Source organism: Diceros bicornis, chromosome 35 (genome assembly GCF_020826845.1).
Source record: "Diceros bicornis minor isolate mBicDic1 chromosome 35, mDicBic1.mat.cur, whole genome shotgun sequence".
NCBI classification, from domain to species: Eukaryota; Metazoa; Chordata; class Mammalia; order Perissodactyla; family Rhinocerotidae; genus Diceros; species Diceros bicornis.
In genome coordinates, this window is record NC_080774.1 from 889199 (window position 1) to 906641 (window position 17443).

General features: G+C 61.2%; 1 protein-coding gene across 1 annotated transcript in view; it reads left to right on the forward strand.

The window, feature by feature from the left end:
- The window catches only part of GALNT9 (polypeptide N-acetylgalactosaminyltransferase 9), a 97275-nt gene extending 81921 nt beyond the window's left edge, over positions 1 to 15354 (forward strand). The window contains exons 7-11 of the mRNA XM_058531183.1: positions 2663 to 2848; positions 5356 to 5493; positions 7413 to 7508; positions 11918 to 12085; positions 14384 to 15354. Coding sequence (XP_058387166.1) covers positions 2663 to 2848; positions 5356 to 5493; positions 7413 to 7508; positions 11918 to 12085; positions 14384 to 14530 — 735 coding nt within the window. The 3' untranslated portion in view covers positions 14531 to 15354. The remainder of the gene's footprint in view (positions 1 to 2662; positions 2849 to 5355; positions 5494 to 7412; positions 7509 to 11917; positions 12086 to 14383) is intronic.
- The last annotated feature ends 2089 nt before the right edge of the window (positions 15355 to 17443 follow it).

Genomic DNA, 17443 nt, shown 5'->3' on the forward strand with positions numbered 1-17443 from the left:
AGGAGCGGGTCGTAGCTGTCAAGCGAGAGGACTGCGGCCACTCTGGAGTCCCACCTCTCGGGAACCCGCCGCAGGCTCTGAGGCGGGTGGGGGTGGGGGTGGGGGACACTGAGGGGCGGGGCGGGGTCTCCCCTGCGCCCGGAGCTCCTTCCATCTGAGCAGCTGCCTGCTGCCCTGACACCTGGTCCTCCCCGTCATGTTTGCTGTTTCGGTTTGGGTGGCAATTAGCCAAGTTGATTGAAATAATTAGTGGTTGAGACACAGGGTGGGTGTGACGGTAACATTCAGACCGTGTGACATCTCTGTGTCACCTCCACAGCTCCAGGTGAAGAAGCAACTTCAGGGGCTTCCAGCAATAGTTCCAGGTCCCTGCCCCACCACCAACCAGCTGTGTGACCTTGGAGACATTTCTTAACCTCTCTGTGCCTCAGTTCTTATTTTCATCTGTAATGAGAACAAAGTTAATCCCCCACCTGCCCCGACACAGGATTGTTGGGGTTTCTCTTCATCCCACTGTCACCTCCTGGTCAAGCTTTATCAGTTAGGAATGTACCAACATTATACTAACTGAGGCTTGAACTGAGGTTGAGATAGAGATTTAGGTGTCTCATGAAGCACAGAGCAGATATGGCAACTCCACAACAACCACAGGAACTCAGACTCTTTCTAACTTTCCATCAGCCAGGCTTATTGTGTAGACCTTGAGCCTCATGTTTGTTGCCTCATGGTCATAAGGTGGCTGCCACTCCTCCAGACCTCACATCCACATTCCTAGCAGAAAGAGGGAAAAGGGGCAAAGGGTCTTGCCAGCTGAGTCTGTTCCTTTTTCTTCTTTTAACCAGGATAAGCCACAGCTTTTCCAAAAGCCTCATCCTGTGACTCCTGCTTACATCTCATTGGCCAGAATGTGTCACATGGCCACCTTGCGAGCAAGACTTTAGCTTAGAATACTCGTGCCTGCCAAGTTACAGCGAAAGTTTATCCAAAAAACATTTTAAATGTGTTTTGTAGCATTGTTTTGAATAGTAAAGAAACTATATGAGGAGAATTTGAAAGTCTAATAACTGGGCAATAGTGAAGTGAATTAAGGCCCATCCTCTCCACAATCAGAATGACAACTTTCAAGTGTTTGTCAGTGTAGACAAATGTTTGTGAACTGTTATTACATTTCAACTGTAAAAGATGGAAATTTCGAGAAGACAGTGCCTGGGTGGGGGCTGCGGGCAGCACAGGTCAGTCAGGCCTGGTCAGATCCCGGCTCTGCTCTGTGAGATCTGGCTTAGCCTCTCTGACCCTCAGTATCCTCTTCTGTACAGTGAGAATATTGCCTGTGGTGCCTATCCTTCCCTGGGTTGTGGTGGGGGTGCGTGAGATGAGGCGAGTGAAGTGCCTCGCACGTGCCTGGCACCCCAAATTGACTGAAGAAAGAGCGTGGGTGGGCTTGATTAGACCATTTGTTCATGGTGAGATCAACCTGGTGGATCACATCAGCGTTTTTTCAGTGGGATGGGGTGGGGTGGGATAGGGTAGGATGGGGTAGGTTGGGGTGGTGTATTAGTCTGGGTTCTCCAGAGATTATAAGGAATGGGCCCACACAGTCGTGGAGGCTGAGAAGCCCCAGGTCTGTGGTCGGCCAGCTGGAGACCCGGGAGAGCCGGTGGTGTGAGTGTCAGTCCAGGTCTGAAGGCAGGAGACTGAAGTCCCTGCTGGAAGACCCTCAGGCAGAGAAAGCAAGTTCTCCCTGCTCGTCCTTTCTGTTCTGTTCAGGCCTTCAACTGATTGGATGGGGCCCACCCATGTGGAGGAGGGCCATCTGCCTGACTCAGCCACCAAGTCGAATGCTAATCTCCCCTGGAAACACCCTCCCAGACACACCCCGAATGATGTGTGACCAAACATCCCGGCACCCGTGGCCCCATCAACTGACACACAAAATGAACCATCGCAGGAAGGATAGCGTGGGGGGGACAGGAGGACAGAACGTGCCTCGTGGGCCGGGCGCTGCGCAGTGAGACGACGACACATAAACACTCACACGGGAGGTCAGGACGCAAACGTGTCTGCTCCGCGTGCGGGCTCCCCCGGCTGGGGCCGTGGGGCGCCTTGTCTGGGAGGGAGCAGCCGTTGGGACTTTTCTTCCTCAGCCCGGGGCCGTGCGTCTGTGCGGGATGTGAGGCAGTGTGCGCCTTGGGCTGTGAGGTGTGCGGTGGGCTGGGGGTGTTTGCACACACGCTGCTCGTCCTGAACCAGATGGTGGGTCTGCCTGTCCGGCCGGGGCAGCCGCTGGGGATCCCCCTCCCGCGGGGTCCCCGCAGAACGAGCGGAGGGCGGCGGGGTGGGGGCCCGGGACCGGGACAGTGAGGGGTCAGGTGGGTGGAATCTCCTTGGGAAAGATCCCTCCATCGATCGTCTCCTGTAACGTGCGAGAGAAATGAAACTGGGAGGAATCGCAGGGGCGCAGCCTCGCGCCCTGGCTTTGTGGGGACTTCTCTTTGGCGGCTCCCCCTGAACAAGCCCACGGCCGCCGGGCCTCCGGCGCCCTCGGGCGGGTGTGCCCTGGGTCTGCGAGCAGGGGTGTGGTTTCCCCTGGCCCCAGGCCCTCCTCCCTCCCGGTGCTGGCGGGGCAGGTGGGCTGGCACCCAGGGGCTCCTGCTCCCCGCAGGTGTGGCAGTGCGGCGGCAGCATGGAGGTGCTGCCCTGCTCCCGCGTGGCCCACATCGAGCGCACGAGGAAGCCCTACAACAACGACATCGACTACTACGCCAAGCGCAACGCCCTGCGGGCGGCCGAGGTGTGGATGGACGGCTTCAAGTCCCACGTCTACATGGCCTGGAACATCCCCATGACCGTAAGCCAGGCTGGGCGGGCAGGGCGGGGGATCGAAGCCAGAGCCAGTGGGGGCCCAGGGCCCGGGCCAGGCCTGCGTGGATGCCACACCCTGGGGACAGCCGGGCCACCCTCGGGGACAGCCTCACCCGTAATGGGGCCCATCTGGGAAAGGGCTGTGAGTGCCGGCCCGGCCGACGTGGTCATGCCCGACAGCTGGAAGTGAGGGTGGCTGCCCCCCAGCCTCACTGCACATCGTGGGGACCGCAGCCTGAGCAGTCGGGCCACGTAGAGAGACACGGCCACAGACATCTGTTAGCAGGGCGGCGAAAACCAGAGCTTCCCAACCAACAACATGTGGCCGGGGGGCAACGGGGTGGGTTAGCCTGGAGAAGTGGGCTTAAGCGTGCATGTGTGTGTGCACACGCGTGTGCGTGCATATGTGTGTGCGTGCACGTATGTGTGTGTGTGTGTGCGTGCGCACGTGTGTATGCCTGTGCTGAGGAGATGCTGCCCTTCTCGTGGTGTGACGTCCAGGCTGCCTGCCCCTCACACCCCACGGATTCCGGCACCAGCCTTCACTCACCTGCCGCTTCCCTGGCAGCAGGTGGATTCGCGTGTCCCCGCGGCACTCTTGTCCTCGAAACAACTTTTTTCACATAGCCCACGGTAAGAGCTAGGTCTCGCTTCCTGACCCAGCACACGCTTGTACATATGTGTGTGTGTTGACACCTGTCAGCATCTAGAGCTCGCACACGTGACAAGAAAGTTGCAGAAACAGGGGCCGGCCCCGTGGCTTGATGGTTGAGTGCGCGCACTCCGCTGCTGGCGGCCCGGGTTCGGATCCCGGGCGCGCACCAACACACCGCTTCTCCGGCCATGCTGAGGCCGCGTCCCACATACAGCAACTAGAAGGATGTGCAGCTATGACATACAACTGTCTACTGGGGCTTTGGGAAGAAAAAGGGAAAAGAAAAAAAGGAGGAGGATTGGCAATAGATGTTAGCTCAGGGCCGGTCTTCCTCAACAAAAAGAGGAGGATTGGCATGAATGTTAGCTCAGGGCTGATCTTCCTCACAAAAAAAAAAAAAGAAAGTTGCAGAAACAGCACTTACCTGTATTACGTGCAACACGTCCTGACATTTGAAAACTCGCACGGCCCCTCCTAAACCGGCTCACCACCCACCAGCGGAGCACACCCAGCGTTGGGATGCCGCTGCCTGGGGGGCACGGGCTGGATGTCAGCCCGAGCGACCCCCTGGGGATCCTCCCCTCGGGCTCCTCACGCGAGGTTTCCAGCCACAAGGCGGAGGAGGCCATGGAGACGTGCACTCGTGCGTTAGAGATGAGAGGAGAGCACGCTGCCTCTCGTGAAGCCCTGTTTTCCATAACGTGAACTGACTAGGAAAATGTGCGACGTGACGGTGCCCCGTTAGCACCCGGAAGGGAACCTAGGGTGTCGAAGCTGCAGGCCTCGGGCAGCGTGTGAGGACTTACCGACTCTGAGCCGGGAAATGCCCCACATCTTACCATCACCCCCGGGAGGCTCCACACCTCCTGACCCCGACTCCCCACATGGAGGCCGCAGGGGCTTCTCCTGGGATCGTCCCCCCATGCAGATGGGGAAACCGAGGCACAGAGGGACTTTCCCAAGGCCACACATGCACAAGTCCTGCCCTGTGTCTGCCCTTCACGCCAGGCTCAGCTGTCGGTCCTCAGCTGATTCGGGGCCTCGAGGGCCTGGGCGTGGGGAGGAGCTTCCTCAAACCCCCTCATGTCCCCAAGGAGCTTGGTGCCCCCAGACTGTCGGGGCCCCACAACCAGCCTCAGGTCAGTGACTGGCTAGAAGGACTCAGAACTCAGAAAGGCTGTTGTATTCAGGGTTGTGGTTCATTACAGTGAAAAAACAGATTCCCCGGGAGTCACAGCAATGCCGGGTGACCATGTATGGTGTATCGTCAAGCAGACCTCCGTGCCCGTTCTGTCCCGGGGTTCCTCCACGTGCACATGGCTGACCTCCCGCATGGCCGACTGTGTCTCCAGCCCCTGCAGAAGTGAAACTGGTAGCCCCCAGCCCAAAGCCCCCCATAGACCACCCTATAGCTTAGACAGTCTGGTCTGGCTCAGATCCCAAGTGAACAAGACTCGAATCAGGCGGGACACTCCAAGGGCCGGGAGGCCACCTCCCAGGAGCTGGGCCAGGGCCAGTCTTGTCTTTGGAGTGTACAGGGTGTGGACAAGCTAGGACACAGCCAGTGGCCGTCTGTCCAGGCCGGGGCCGGTGTCCAGTAGGACCCACTGCGAATCAGGCAGGTGGAGAAGCCAGGCCTTTCCCATCGGGAGCAGCTGCCCTGGACCTTCAGGGTCCTGGGAGGGCAGGAGGCCACACCTGGATGGGGCTCAGCGCCTCGGAGCCCTGGGGGGGTGCTGCTCCTGTGAGGAGGGCCTCCAGGTCCGGGAGCTCCCCCATCGTGGGCAGAGCTGGCTGTGGGGACTCAAGCGCCTTCCTGCCTCGCTTCCCACCCGCAGAACCCAGGGGTGGACTTCGGGGACGTGTCCGAGCGGCTAGCCCTGCGCGAGAGGCTGAAATGCCGCAGCTTCAAGTGGTACCTGGAGAACGTGTACCCGGAAATGAGGACCTACAATGACACCCTCACGTACGGAGAGGTACCGCCTCTACCCGAGGGCCCCGAGCACACCCCCGCCCCCAGCGTTCCCACGTCCTGAAGTCCCAACACCCCAGTCTGCACACCCTCACCTGTACGCACACTCTGTTCACGGACAGCAGACAGCAGTGTGCAGACACATTCACACGTACACGGCACATGCCACTGTAGGAGCCCACACACACACACGTGCATACAAAAGTACACACAAGTAGATTCAGGGACACATGTGTGTATAGACACAAATACATTCACATGCATGTGTATACATGCATGCACAGTGTTTATACACACGTACATGCACGTTAATCCATGCAAACACACACGTATGTATAAGTGCACACAGACGTAAACGTTTTGCTCATCTGCACATGGAGTGACCCATCCGTCTTGACCCATGTGCACAAACCCCAGCCCAAGGCGCTGCCCGTGCACGGCACAAGTACCTGTTGTCAAGACAAATGTCACGAGGACATGTGGGTACCTGCACACAGAGTGCACGCATTGACACATTCACATTATACAACCATGTTCACGTGCCATGGTGCCTGCACATAAGTGCACAACAGGAAGACACACACACACACACACACGGACAGGCACACGTCTGCACCGGCTCCCACGTGCACAGCCACACTCTGCTCTCTTTAGAGTCCGCCCTGTCACCCTGGCCTGTGCTGGTGGAGAGGGCGGCCTCCCCCTCACTCAGACTGTCAGCTGCTCCAGGAAACCCCAGGCCCCGTGTGGAAGGAATGTGTGCTCTCTGGCCCTGGGCTAGCGCTCGGGCAGTGGGGGTGGGGAGGTGCTGGGGTGGACAGTCCTAGCGGGCCTATCCATTCCTGGAGCTCCCAGTCCACGCCTAGGCCAGACTCCAACCCTCTGGGCACAGAGGTTTCTGGGTGGCCTGGAGCATCTTTAATGCATTGGTGGTGTGAACGGGAAACCACTGTCCTCCCAGACCCTCCGGGGCTTCTGCCCTGCCCACCTCTGACCACGAGGAGTCAGATTCACGCACGCCCACCCACAGAATGTGCTGGATGTCCACGTCCAAACCTGTCACAGCTCTCGGGGTGGCAGTGCTGTCAGTGAGCTGGTGCTGAGAACCAGCAGCCCTGAAACACGGCTGGGAGGAGCGTCCGTGCTTGCTCACGAGTCCAGGGCTTGCCCAGCACAGCTGACCTCGGCTGGTCCTGTTCACACGTCTGTGGTCTGCCAGCAGGCCGCTGGGACGGGCTCACTCACGCTCCTGGCCATCGGCTGGGCACTGGGGCGGGAGGGGCCGCGCGTCTCTCACCTCCAGCAGGCTGGCGGCTGGTTCTCAGGGTGGCGTCGGGTTCCAAGACAGAGGAGGCTGCAGGCATCCTGAGGCTCGGAGCCGCACAGACACTTCTGCTGTGTCCTGTCAGCCAAGCCCAGACTCGGGGGCCTGGGAGCAGCCTCAGCCTCTTGAGGGGGGACCTGCAGTCACACATTACACATGGGGCGTAAACGCAGGGAGTCCATTCACGGGGCAGCCAGGCCGTCCTCCTGTTTCCCAAGGCTGGCACCTCCGTGGGCGAGTTTCATCTGTGGAGGGGTTGCCAGCTCTCCAGACACCCCCGGGGGGCACATCTGTGTGTGCCTCCTCCAGTGACATGCACGGTCATCCCTTTTGAAGAGCCCAGCCAGTCCCTCCCCGGCCAGCTGGCCGGCCAGAGCACCTCCCCACCCCCCACCCCACCGCCTCCCCGCCCAGGGCCCCATGGGTCTCATCTCGGGAGGGCCATCCCGGGCGTCAGGCTCACGCTGTCCTGAGACAGCTGGCCGCAGAGCAGCCCCCCTGCCCTGAGAGGGGGCGGGGTGGGTAAAGCTCCCTGTAGCCTTGCCTCCAGCCTTCCAGACCCTCCTCGACGGGGCTTCTCCTTTGGTTTCTGGTCGCAGGTGAGGAACAGCAAAGCCAGCGGCTACTGCTTGGACCAGGGCGCGGAGGACGACGACCGAGCCATCCTCTACCCCTGCCACGGGATGTCCTCGCAGGTAGGAGCAGCAGCTGCCCCCGCCCCTGTGTGATGCTCCTGAGGGCCGGCAGCCCCCCTGACCCCAGGCGGGAGGTGGGTTCCGGGGCACCAGGCCTGTTGGGCGTCCTGGCGTCACTGCGCTGAGGCCGGGCACTCAGAGCCGCGTGGGCCCCTCCAGGAGACGCCTCGCCCAGGCTGATTAGGATCAAGTCCTTTGGCGCCAAACGGGACTTGGGCGAATCACTTATCCTCCCGTGCCTCGGTCTTCCCTTCCACCTAATGGGATGATGGTACTTACTTCTCAGGGCTGCTGTGTGGGCCAAAGCGGAAAATGTGTGTAAATGTATGTAAAGCGTTTGACACAGTGTAGACGTGACCTCAGAGGCACCACTGTTACTGCTAGTTTTTATCAGCTGAGCATCCAGCAAGTGATCTTCAGGCCGGGCTCCAGCTCTCAATACATACATTCTGATGCCTGGGCCCCGGGGCCAGGTGGCGCAGGGACCGGTGTGTTTTCAAAGCTCCGGGCGACGCTGACACACGAGACTCCCCTGATGTTCTGATCCCAAGCGAATCCTCCCGCTTGTGAGGGCAGTGCTTCTTTTTAACGGGTGTTGGGTGTTATTTAAATTAAACCTCAGGCGCGTGCTTCCCCCGCTCCTCACCTCCGTTCACCGCTGAAATGACCCTTGGCCTCCTCGAAGTGCTGTCTCAATCTCTGAATCTGAGCTGTGCTCAGGGGCATCCGTCGGGCAGGAATCCACGGCGACCTCTGCAAGCCCCGGGGCATCAAGACCCTGACCATCCACATAGCCCACCCGGGGGCTAATGGCCTGTGACACGAAGCATAGGGTGCACTTGCTCCCCTGCTGCCCACCTCCTGCAGCCCCCCGCAGGACCCTCGCAGGAGGCCTCTCCCAGCAGCCTCCGGCCTGACAGCCCTGGATTAAGAGCAAAATGGGAACGCCCATCAAGATGCAGACGCAGCTCCCGGAGAAATCGATTCCCGGGGCCTGTCAGTCGCAGTGATGATTCTCTGGCTGGCACCGTCTCCTCACAGACCTGAGGTGAGAAGCTGCATCCTGTTGGGGGTCTCTGAACACCCCTCACTCCTCTCCACCTGGCGGTGAGGAGAGACGATGTGGTTATTTCCCAACCACAAGTTGGCTGCATGAGAAGATGCCAGGTCATCTTCGTCTCTGCGGCTGGAGGGGCAGCACGAGGGGCCAGCCTCGGAGGTGTTAGGGGCAGGGAGCCGTGTGGTGGGTGAGGTATGGGTGCTCAATGACCCCACTGCAATGCCCACAGGGAGCCCCCTACAAGGAGAGACCCTGGGGCGGCGGCAGAAGTGGCCTTTGCTGCTGCTGGAAATGGGGCATGGCGGATGGAGGCGAGATGGGAGGGAGAGGGCCAGGCCCAGGTGACTGAGCCCCACGGAGATGTCAGATGGACTCATGTCCTCATCCGGGTGGGACACGCCTGCCAGTGGTTTCCTCCTTGCAAACGGACCTCAGTCTGTTGGGTCCCTCACACTCCTGGGCCACTGTGAAGGCTGCCAAGACGTTAAGGTGGGACAAGCTATGTCCCCAAACCCCGATACCCCTCTGTGTCCATGTGCTGTAAACAGAAGATATTTATTCGCTCAGTTCTGGAGCCAGAAATCCGAAATCCAGGCCTCACAGGGCCGTGCTCCCTCCTGAGACTCCACAGGAGGGTCCTTCCTGCCCTGTCCAGCTCCTGATGGCTCCAGGTGTCCTCGGCTCGTGCGCATGGCTCCTGTCTCTGTCTGTGGTCATGTGGCTCCCTCCTGCGTGGGTCTGTCTCTGAGTCTTCACCCGGCCTCCTCCCTGTGTCTCCACTGTCTCTCCTGAGCCCCAGTCACACTGGATTAGGGCCACCCTCACCCAGAACGACCTCGTCTCACCTTGGTCATGCCTTCAACGACCCTACTTCCAAACAAGGTCACATTCGCAGGTGCCGCGGCGGGGACTCCACAGAACCCTTTGGGGTACCCAATTCAACCCATAACAACGGCCATAATGCAAGTCATTCTCGGACCCAAATCTGCCACACGTATGCATGGTAAACACACGTTCACTAGCGAGCAGGACCGTCCAGTGCACACGACCGCTCTGCACGCATGATGAGGCCCCAGTGCTCTGTCCACTGAGGTGGCCTGACCAGTCTTTATGTGAAAGGGGCAGAGGCAGCATGTCCACCTCCCCCTCTGCCGCCAGAGCCCCCTCCCGGGCTCCACCCAGGACGGCCTCAGGGTTGCTGCGGATGCACTGCCTCTACTGTCAGCTTTCCTTGTGAGAATTCTCAAACGTCTAGAAAAGTAGAAAAGTCAGAAGGTGACCAACCACACTCGTCATCCTTTCAGGGGTCAGCAAACTACAGCCTGTGGGCCAAATTAAGGTTTTTACACTTTTAAAGGTTTGTAGGGCAAAAAAGAAGAAAAAGTGTGTGCAACAGTGTCCACGAAGCACAGGGCCCTCGGCCCCTGACCCAGATGCAGCGTTGCCCAGATTGGGCCATTTTCACGTCATCTGTTTTTCTTCTGAATCATTTTAAGGCAAGTGGCAGACATCGTCTCCTTCACCTTCGCATATTTCAGAATGCATCTCTGGAGAAGAAGGAGGCTTCCTGAACCAGGTCCTCTGGTGCCCAGCCCCATGAGCACACCTCTCTCGGTGGCCGGCTCGCCTCTCCCTCTGCGTGTCTGAGGCAGGGCCGCGGGGGAGTGGGAGAGCCAGAGTCACGGGGGCAGAGGCTCCTCCTCGTTAGCTCGAGCAGCCTCCTGACCGGGCCCCCTTGGCTGGCCGGGGCCCAGCGGGCAGAGGGACGAGCCGTTGGACTCACTGACTGCCAGCTCTCCCTGAGCGTGGCCGTGGCCGACTCTCCCACACGGACTCTGGCCGAGATTCCTGCCCCCCGGGCAGCTCCACACGCAGGCAATGCCAATTCGTGGCTTGTGCAGTTGAGTCTGCCTGTGGGCCGGCCACGGGCCCTGGGGCTTTGGTGTGGAGTTCGTGCCGGACATTCGACGGGCTGCGGACCACAGGTTGAAAATGTCCTCGGCCTCCGAAAGTTAACGGAGAAGAACATGAGTACATCGGGCACCATCTGCCCCCAAACAGAACAGCCGAGAGAACCAGTCTTTATTTTGCTCACAAATCTGTGGCTTGGGCGCGTTCAGCAGGATCAGTGCTCTTGGCTCCACACAGCAGCGGCCCGGGCCCGCTGACGGCTGGAGGACCCACCTCTGAGCTGGCACGCTCACCTGGCTGGCCGCCCAGGGGCCTCGGACCCTCCCCACGTGGCCTCTCCCCAGGCCACTCGGGCCTTCTCACAGCCTGGCAGCCGATCCGAGGGCCAGCGTCCCCTCAGAGCCGGGAGGTGTCACAACCCTTCATGCCCAGCCTCAGAAGTCAGAGCTCGCCACCTCCGCAATGTTCACACGCTCCCCAGAGAGACTTCGGGAGAGATATAGACCCCCACCCTTAACGGGGAGTCAGTCATAGCGTGACACGAACGCGCAGGGCGGGGTGTGCTGCTGCTTATGGTCCTGTAAGATTGTGACGGAAGATACAGCCTTCTGTAGCGAGGGAACAACGTGTACAGGTGGTGTGTGTGTGTGTGTGTGTGTGTGTGCATGCCCAAGCACGAGCTCCTACGTGAGACAAAAAGAGAGAGCGGGGGAGGTAGGGCAGAGAAAGGAGAGAGACGTGCCTTCCAGACAGTGACCGCTGTGTGTGTCGAGCGCTCGCTGCTGCGTTGAGCCCTTTGCATGTGGTGAGTGCCTGTGGGGTCCTCACAGCAGCCCTGTGGCAGGTGCTGCCACATCTGCTCACACACAGGAGACCGAGGCACAGAGGTGATGTGACTTGCCTGCGGTCACACAGCCGGGGAGGGGCAGGAATCTAGAGTGTTGGTTTCCATTGTGAGTGTGTAGTTGTCACTCACTTGGTGTTTTGCAAACAACATGACAAGGACCACGGTGAACTGAACTTGGGGCTGCCCTTCCTGTGGAATTGAAAGTTCGCCTCATGGTCTGAGGGCAGATGAGGTGACACCTGTGACATTGTCCCCCTTCTGCCTCCGTGCCCGAGGCCGAGGCACTGGGCCCCACGGGGCAGGGGTCCAGCGCAGTTCTGGGGAGGAGTCCGAGGCGCCTGGCAAGGAGGAGCTGTGTGGAGGAGCGGGCCAGGAGCAGGGCTGTCGGGAAGGCCGTCCCCGGTGGGCTCTCCGTGGGCACCCGTCTCCCCTGCGCCCGGGCCTGGCCCCTCCCCAGGAAAGCCGGCTCAGGGGACGGGGCAGGCACGGGTGGGCAGTGCCCCACCCTGCTCCGTCCAGCCCGGCCCTGCCACGGCCCGGTCCAGGGTCTCCTCGGCCCCCGGCGCCCGGCTCATGCGGCCCCCTCCCCAGCTGGTGCGGTACAGCGCCGAGGGCCTGCTGCAGCTGGGCCCCCTGGGCTCCACCGCCTTCCTGCCCGACTCCAAGTGCCTGGTGGACGATGGCAGGGGCCGCACGCCTGCCCTGAAGAAGTGCGAGGACGTGGCCCGGCCAGCACAGCGGCTGTGGGACTTCACCCAGGTCAGCGGGGCTGCTGAGACCCTGGGGCCTCGGGCAGCCCGTGGAGGGAGGTGAGGGCCATGGGGGCAGGGCTTCGGGGAGCAGGGGCCTGGATCAGCTGCTCCCACGTGAACCTCATCTCAGAGGGGTCAGGTGACTTGCCCAGGGTCACACAGCTGGGAAGGGCCCCAGCCATCTGGTCACAGCACTGCGGCTGCCTCCTCACCCCGGAGCCCCCACACTTCCGCCCCCTGGTCTCGGAGCCCCCACACTTCTGCCCCCTCCTCCTCCTGGAGCCCCCACACTTCCGCCCCCTGGTCCCGGAGCCCCCACACTTCCGCCCCCTCCTCCTGGAGCCCCCAGCTGCTGGCCTGGTGAGGCCAGACTGGAATTGCTGGGACTCTGCTGAAATCAGCCCCTCCTGGGCCCTTGTGGGGTTGCTGGGATGCCGGGTTCGAACCATGAGCCCCAAGAGCAAACATTTGGGCTGCAGGTTCAGGTGTGGCCCCCGGCCTGGTGGGAGCAGCCCCTGCACCCCCTGTGGCCCCCTCTTGCCCGGACCCCCAGTGGCCCCCTCCTGCCCACACCCCGTTCCTGGAGCTCCGGCCACTCCCCACCCAGGCCTCCTGCCCTCATAAGGTCGCTGCTGGAACGTGGCCTGGACGTGAGCAGCACACGCGTCCTAAGTGCAAGAAAGGAGCAGAGCGTGTGGCCGGCCCTCCCGGGGCCTCTGCATGTCCCGCCCCGCCCCTCCTAGCCGCCGCTCTTGGCCTTCTGTGAGCAGAACCCTGTGGCTGCACTTCCCTCTGCTGGCTTCCTCCGCGTTCGGTTGGGGCCATTTGACCTCATTCCCTTAGCAGCCCCTTCTGCCTCCACTCTCCTCGGGTCCCCCTGGGCTCCCCCTGGGTTAGCGCCCAGCTTGCTCCTCTCCTGACACCCTCCCGTCTCTGTATGCAGCCCCAACCGGCTCTGAGCTTCACACCCGTCCATCCAGACACCACACACGCTTCTCTGGGTGGCCCCAGGGCGTCTCCATCTCAGCACATCCCCCATGGAATCGGCCTCCGGTGTTTCCACCCAAGTCAGGCCGTCACCTTTCGGGGCCTGAGCCTCACAGGTCCCCCACACCCTCCCTTCCTGCCGAGTCTCTCTCATCTGCAGCAGCGCCCCAACCTTCTCCCTAAAACCCGCTTGTGTCCTAAATCGCCCATAACAAACGACCACGAGCTGGGCGGCCTAAAGCTACAGACATTTATTCTCTCAGTCTGGAGCCAGGCGTCCGAAATCAAGGTGTCTCTGGGCGGCGCTCCCTCCCAGGCTCCAGGGGCGAGTCCTCCCTGCCTCTCCCAGCTCCTGGTGTCGCCAGCCTCCTTGGCTTGTGGCCCCATCCCTCCGACCTTTGCCCCTCCTTCTTCCCTCTGTGTCCCAGGATCCCTCCCTCCTTAGGGGACACCTCCTCCAGTGTGACCTCCTCTTAGCGAATTGCATCTGCACAGACCCTGTTTCCCACAAGATCAGGTTGCCAGGTGCTGGGCGTCAGGACCTGGGTGTGTCTGACCAGTCTTCCCAGCAGCTCTCTGCCCGTGGTGCCCCCTGCTTTAACGCTCTTGAGCAGTCTGCCACCACACACGAGATCAAACCCCGCTCCTGACCATGGTCTCTGAGCCCCGGGGATCTGCCCCAGCGTCCTGGACATCCCCCCTTGCCCCGAGCTCTGGCCAGGGCCCCGTGGCTCTCCCGGCTCCTCTTCCAGGAGACCGTCCTCATCTCCCCGCAAATCTCACATCCCACACAGACCTCTGTCATCGCTCCCATTGAGCAGACCACTTGATAGATAAACGCACAACCCTGTCTGGGGATTTCCGGTCACAGGAGAGGCTGAGAGGCTGCAGGAATGAGTGTCGCTGTGCGGAGCAAAGCCAACAAGGGCCCGAGGTCCCCGAGAGGCTGGGTTTGGGGCCAGGGCAGTGAGGGCCAGACGGCAGGAGAAGGACTGTTTGGAGAAGGACGGAGAATACACAGGATACAATCCTGGGGTCCTTGGGGTCGGGCCAGGGCCTTGATGTTTGGGGGAGCAGAGGCCTTCAGAGGTGACCAACAGGCACATGGCACATGCCAGGAGTCAGGGAGGCACCTTGGGGGAAATGCCCTCTCAGGGGCCCTGGACTCCGCTGCCCTGGTCACTCCTCTGACCCCAGGAGCAGGGCAGGTGGGTAGATTGGCTGATGGGGTGGGGGCTGGGAGGATGTAGGAGGACAGAGGGACGCTCTCAGGACAGGACTTTGGGCGCCTGTGCTGACACGGTTTCCCTCCCCGCAGAGCGGCCCCATCGTGAGCCGGGACACTGGCCGGTGCCTGGAGGTGGAGATGTCCAAGGACGCCAATTTCGGGCTGCGGCTGGTAGTGCAGAGGTGCTCGGGGCAGAAGTGGACGATCAGAAACTGGGTCAAGCACGGGCGGCACTGACCCCCCAGCCTCGCCCTGCGCCCCTCCCCATAAAGACCCTGAGGACCTGGGGATGGTATCGCGCCCCTTCCCACCCACCCGCCACCAAACCCCGAGGGCCCTGGCCGTGCCCGCACCATCTCAGGCCGGGACCTCTCCTGGGGGACCCTTTCGCCCGGGACAGTGGGGCCACCTTGCGTGCCCTGGAGGCAGATGCTGGGGATCGGCCACCCCACCAGGAGCGCGGACCGTCCTGGGCCAGGCGGCTCTGCCTGAGCACGGCAGCTGACCGCCAGCTCCAGCCCCAAATTACGTGCCTTTTCTACGGTATTTCTGTCCAGCCGCCTGGACGGCCACCTTTTCTGCATGTGCTGAAGCCCCTGTACATACCCCCCGCAGACATCGCCCCCTGTGAACGCAGAGGGAGGCCGAGCTCCCGTCCTCCTGCGGCAGATGCACCACCTCCCGTGGCCTCCTGTGGCTGCGCTGTCCCTTGCTGCCGTGCTCCGCCTTCCTGTGATCACCTGAGTCTTGACTCAGGAGCAGAGCAGAGCCCTCTCCACGCCAGCGAGAGAGGAGGACGGGGGACGTCAGCTGCTGTGTCCCAAAGACACCGCACGGCCGTGTGCAGGTGAGGACACGACTGCTTCGGTCCAATAAAGAGCGGATCAAACGACACAGACCTTACGGCTCGTCCACAGGAGTCGGAGCTGGTCGGCTGCCGGGGGTGGGCATCCCCGTGCTAGCCTCCCGCCAGGAGCCAGGCGCCTCCTCATGTTGCTCTAAGGCAGGGGTCAGCAAACGTGGACCCAGGCCCCTAGCCTGTTTTTATAAATAAAGTTTTATTGGCACACGGCCATGCCCGTCTGTTTACGTATCATCCCTGGCATCGGCTCCAGGGGACACCTGGAGTAGAGAAGGAGCACGGCCTCCCCAGGGCTGTCCTAGGGCCTCCAAGACGCCGTCTCTGGGCAGAAAGGTTCTGCCCGTCCCTTTGCCCCATCAAGCCCAGTGCCAAGCAGCACTGGGTACGAGCTGCCCACTCCTGCCTCCTGCCCACAGTGGGGGGCCTTAGATCCATGGGCTCGGGGCCCCAGGGCGGGCTTGGCTCACCCGGCAGTGGGAACGGACAGCATACGATGCCAAGTGCCCACAAACCAGACCACCCAGCTCCTCCTGTGCACGGGGTCTCCACACCCTTGGGTGATCTCCCAGGGGGAGAAATTGTGGGCACCATCGGTAACTTCCAGGCTTCTCCCCATTCTTGCAGAGTAACCTGGAAAGCAGGCTGGCAGGGCCTAGATAGCAGAGCCTCGAGCGGGGGGCCCACAAATATTCCCTGTTCCCAGCTTGCTGTGGGCAGGCAGCCCACCCTTCCGGAGAGGACAGGGCACTGGGCTGCCTTTCCCTGTCACTCATGCCAGCGGGGCTCTTTCTGAGAGAGGAGGGGTCGTTCCTGGCAATGCTGGGAGTCTCTGACCCCATGGGGAATTTTCCCAAAGATCAGCCCCTGGGGCGGTGAAGGAAGCAGCACACGCAGTGCGACTTGGTCTCTGGGCTGAGGGGGGCTCTGACCTGCCCTGGGGGTCGGGGGGGCATGCTGGCAAGGCGTCCATGGGTCTCTTGCCCTGGGGAGCCCCGGGGGACGGGGGGGGCATGCTGGCGAGGCGTCCGTGGGTCTCTTGCCCTGGGGAGCCCTGGGGGCCGGGGGGGCATGCTGGCGAGGCGTCCGTGGGTCTCTTGCCCTGGGGAGCCCTGGGGGCCGGGGGGGCATGCTGGCGAGGCGTCCGTGGGTCTCTTGCCCTGGGGAAAAGCAATGAGTCTGCACTTCACTGTCCTCCACCCCAGGCCCGGCACCCTGCACACTGGACACCCAGCCACCAGGAGCCCCCTCCTCCTCTTCTCCTTCTTTGGGGACCCTGACCCCCCGTTCCTCCAGGTCCTTGCTTCCTGCTGCTGGGAGACCCTCTGAAGGATCCCAATGTTCCCGTTCTCAGCAGAGAATTCCACCAGCTCCAACCCAAGTTCCACAAAAGACCTCCATCTACCCCAGATCTTCCCCACATTTAAGATGATGATGGAAGCAAAGAGTGGTGGTGGGCAAAAAGTCAGTCTCTTGTGGGTCCACAAGAATCCAGAATTTTCTCCAGTGATCCGCAGCCATGAGCACGCGGTGTATGCCTGTGGTTTACAGCAGATGCGATCGCAGGCCCGAACCTACAAAGCTCGCCGCGTCACAGTTCGTTAGCAGATTGACAGTCATCTCACCGTCGGCCCATTTGTAGCCCACACAGGATCTCACGGAAAAGCTGACAGCTGGAAAATTACTTCTTGACTCTCACCAAACCTCCCGCCCTCCTGGGACGTCAAGATCAGCTGGCCCCAGCTCCCGCCCCGGCACCAGGAGCGGGAGGACGGGGGAGCTGACAGGGGTGCCGAGCTGGGTCCACAGGCAGCGGGATAAGGCGGGGCAGCCGCGGCAGAGGTGCTGTTGACACTTTGTTGGTGTGAGGCTCTTCGTCTATCAAAACTGAGATGGAACAAAACGCTTCTTCATAAAACACGACCGTGGAGCTTGCTTACTTTTATTCACTTCAGTCCTGACTGCTTCCTGAGCAGGTGTGCCCCTCTTGGAGCCTGCCCTTCTCCAGAAGAGCTGCCCGAGAGTCCTGGGGGTGACTCAGTGCAGAGCCCCCCCAAACACCGGCTGAAGGAGAATTGCCCATGGACCTAGGTACCCATCACTGCTGATGCAGCTCACGGCCACATGGCGGCGCTGTTGAGAATGCTCCCTGTGCAGATTTGTGGTCCACAACTGGCCACAGCTGGGGGGATGTCCCTGCTGGTCTGGACCCCGGTGTGCACCCCGGGCATGTCCCACGCTGGGGCCCAAGTTCATAGGTCTTTCCAATTCATAGATCTTTCTAATTCCAT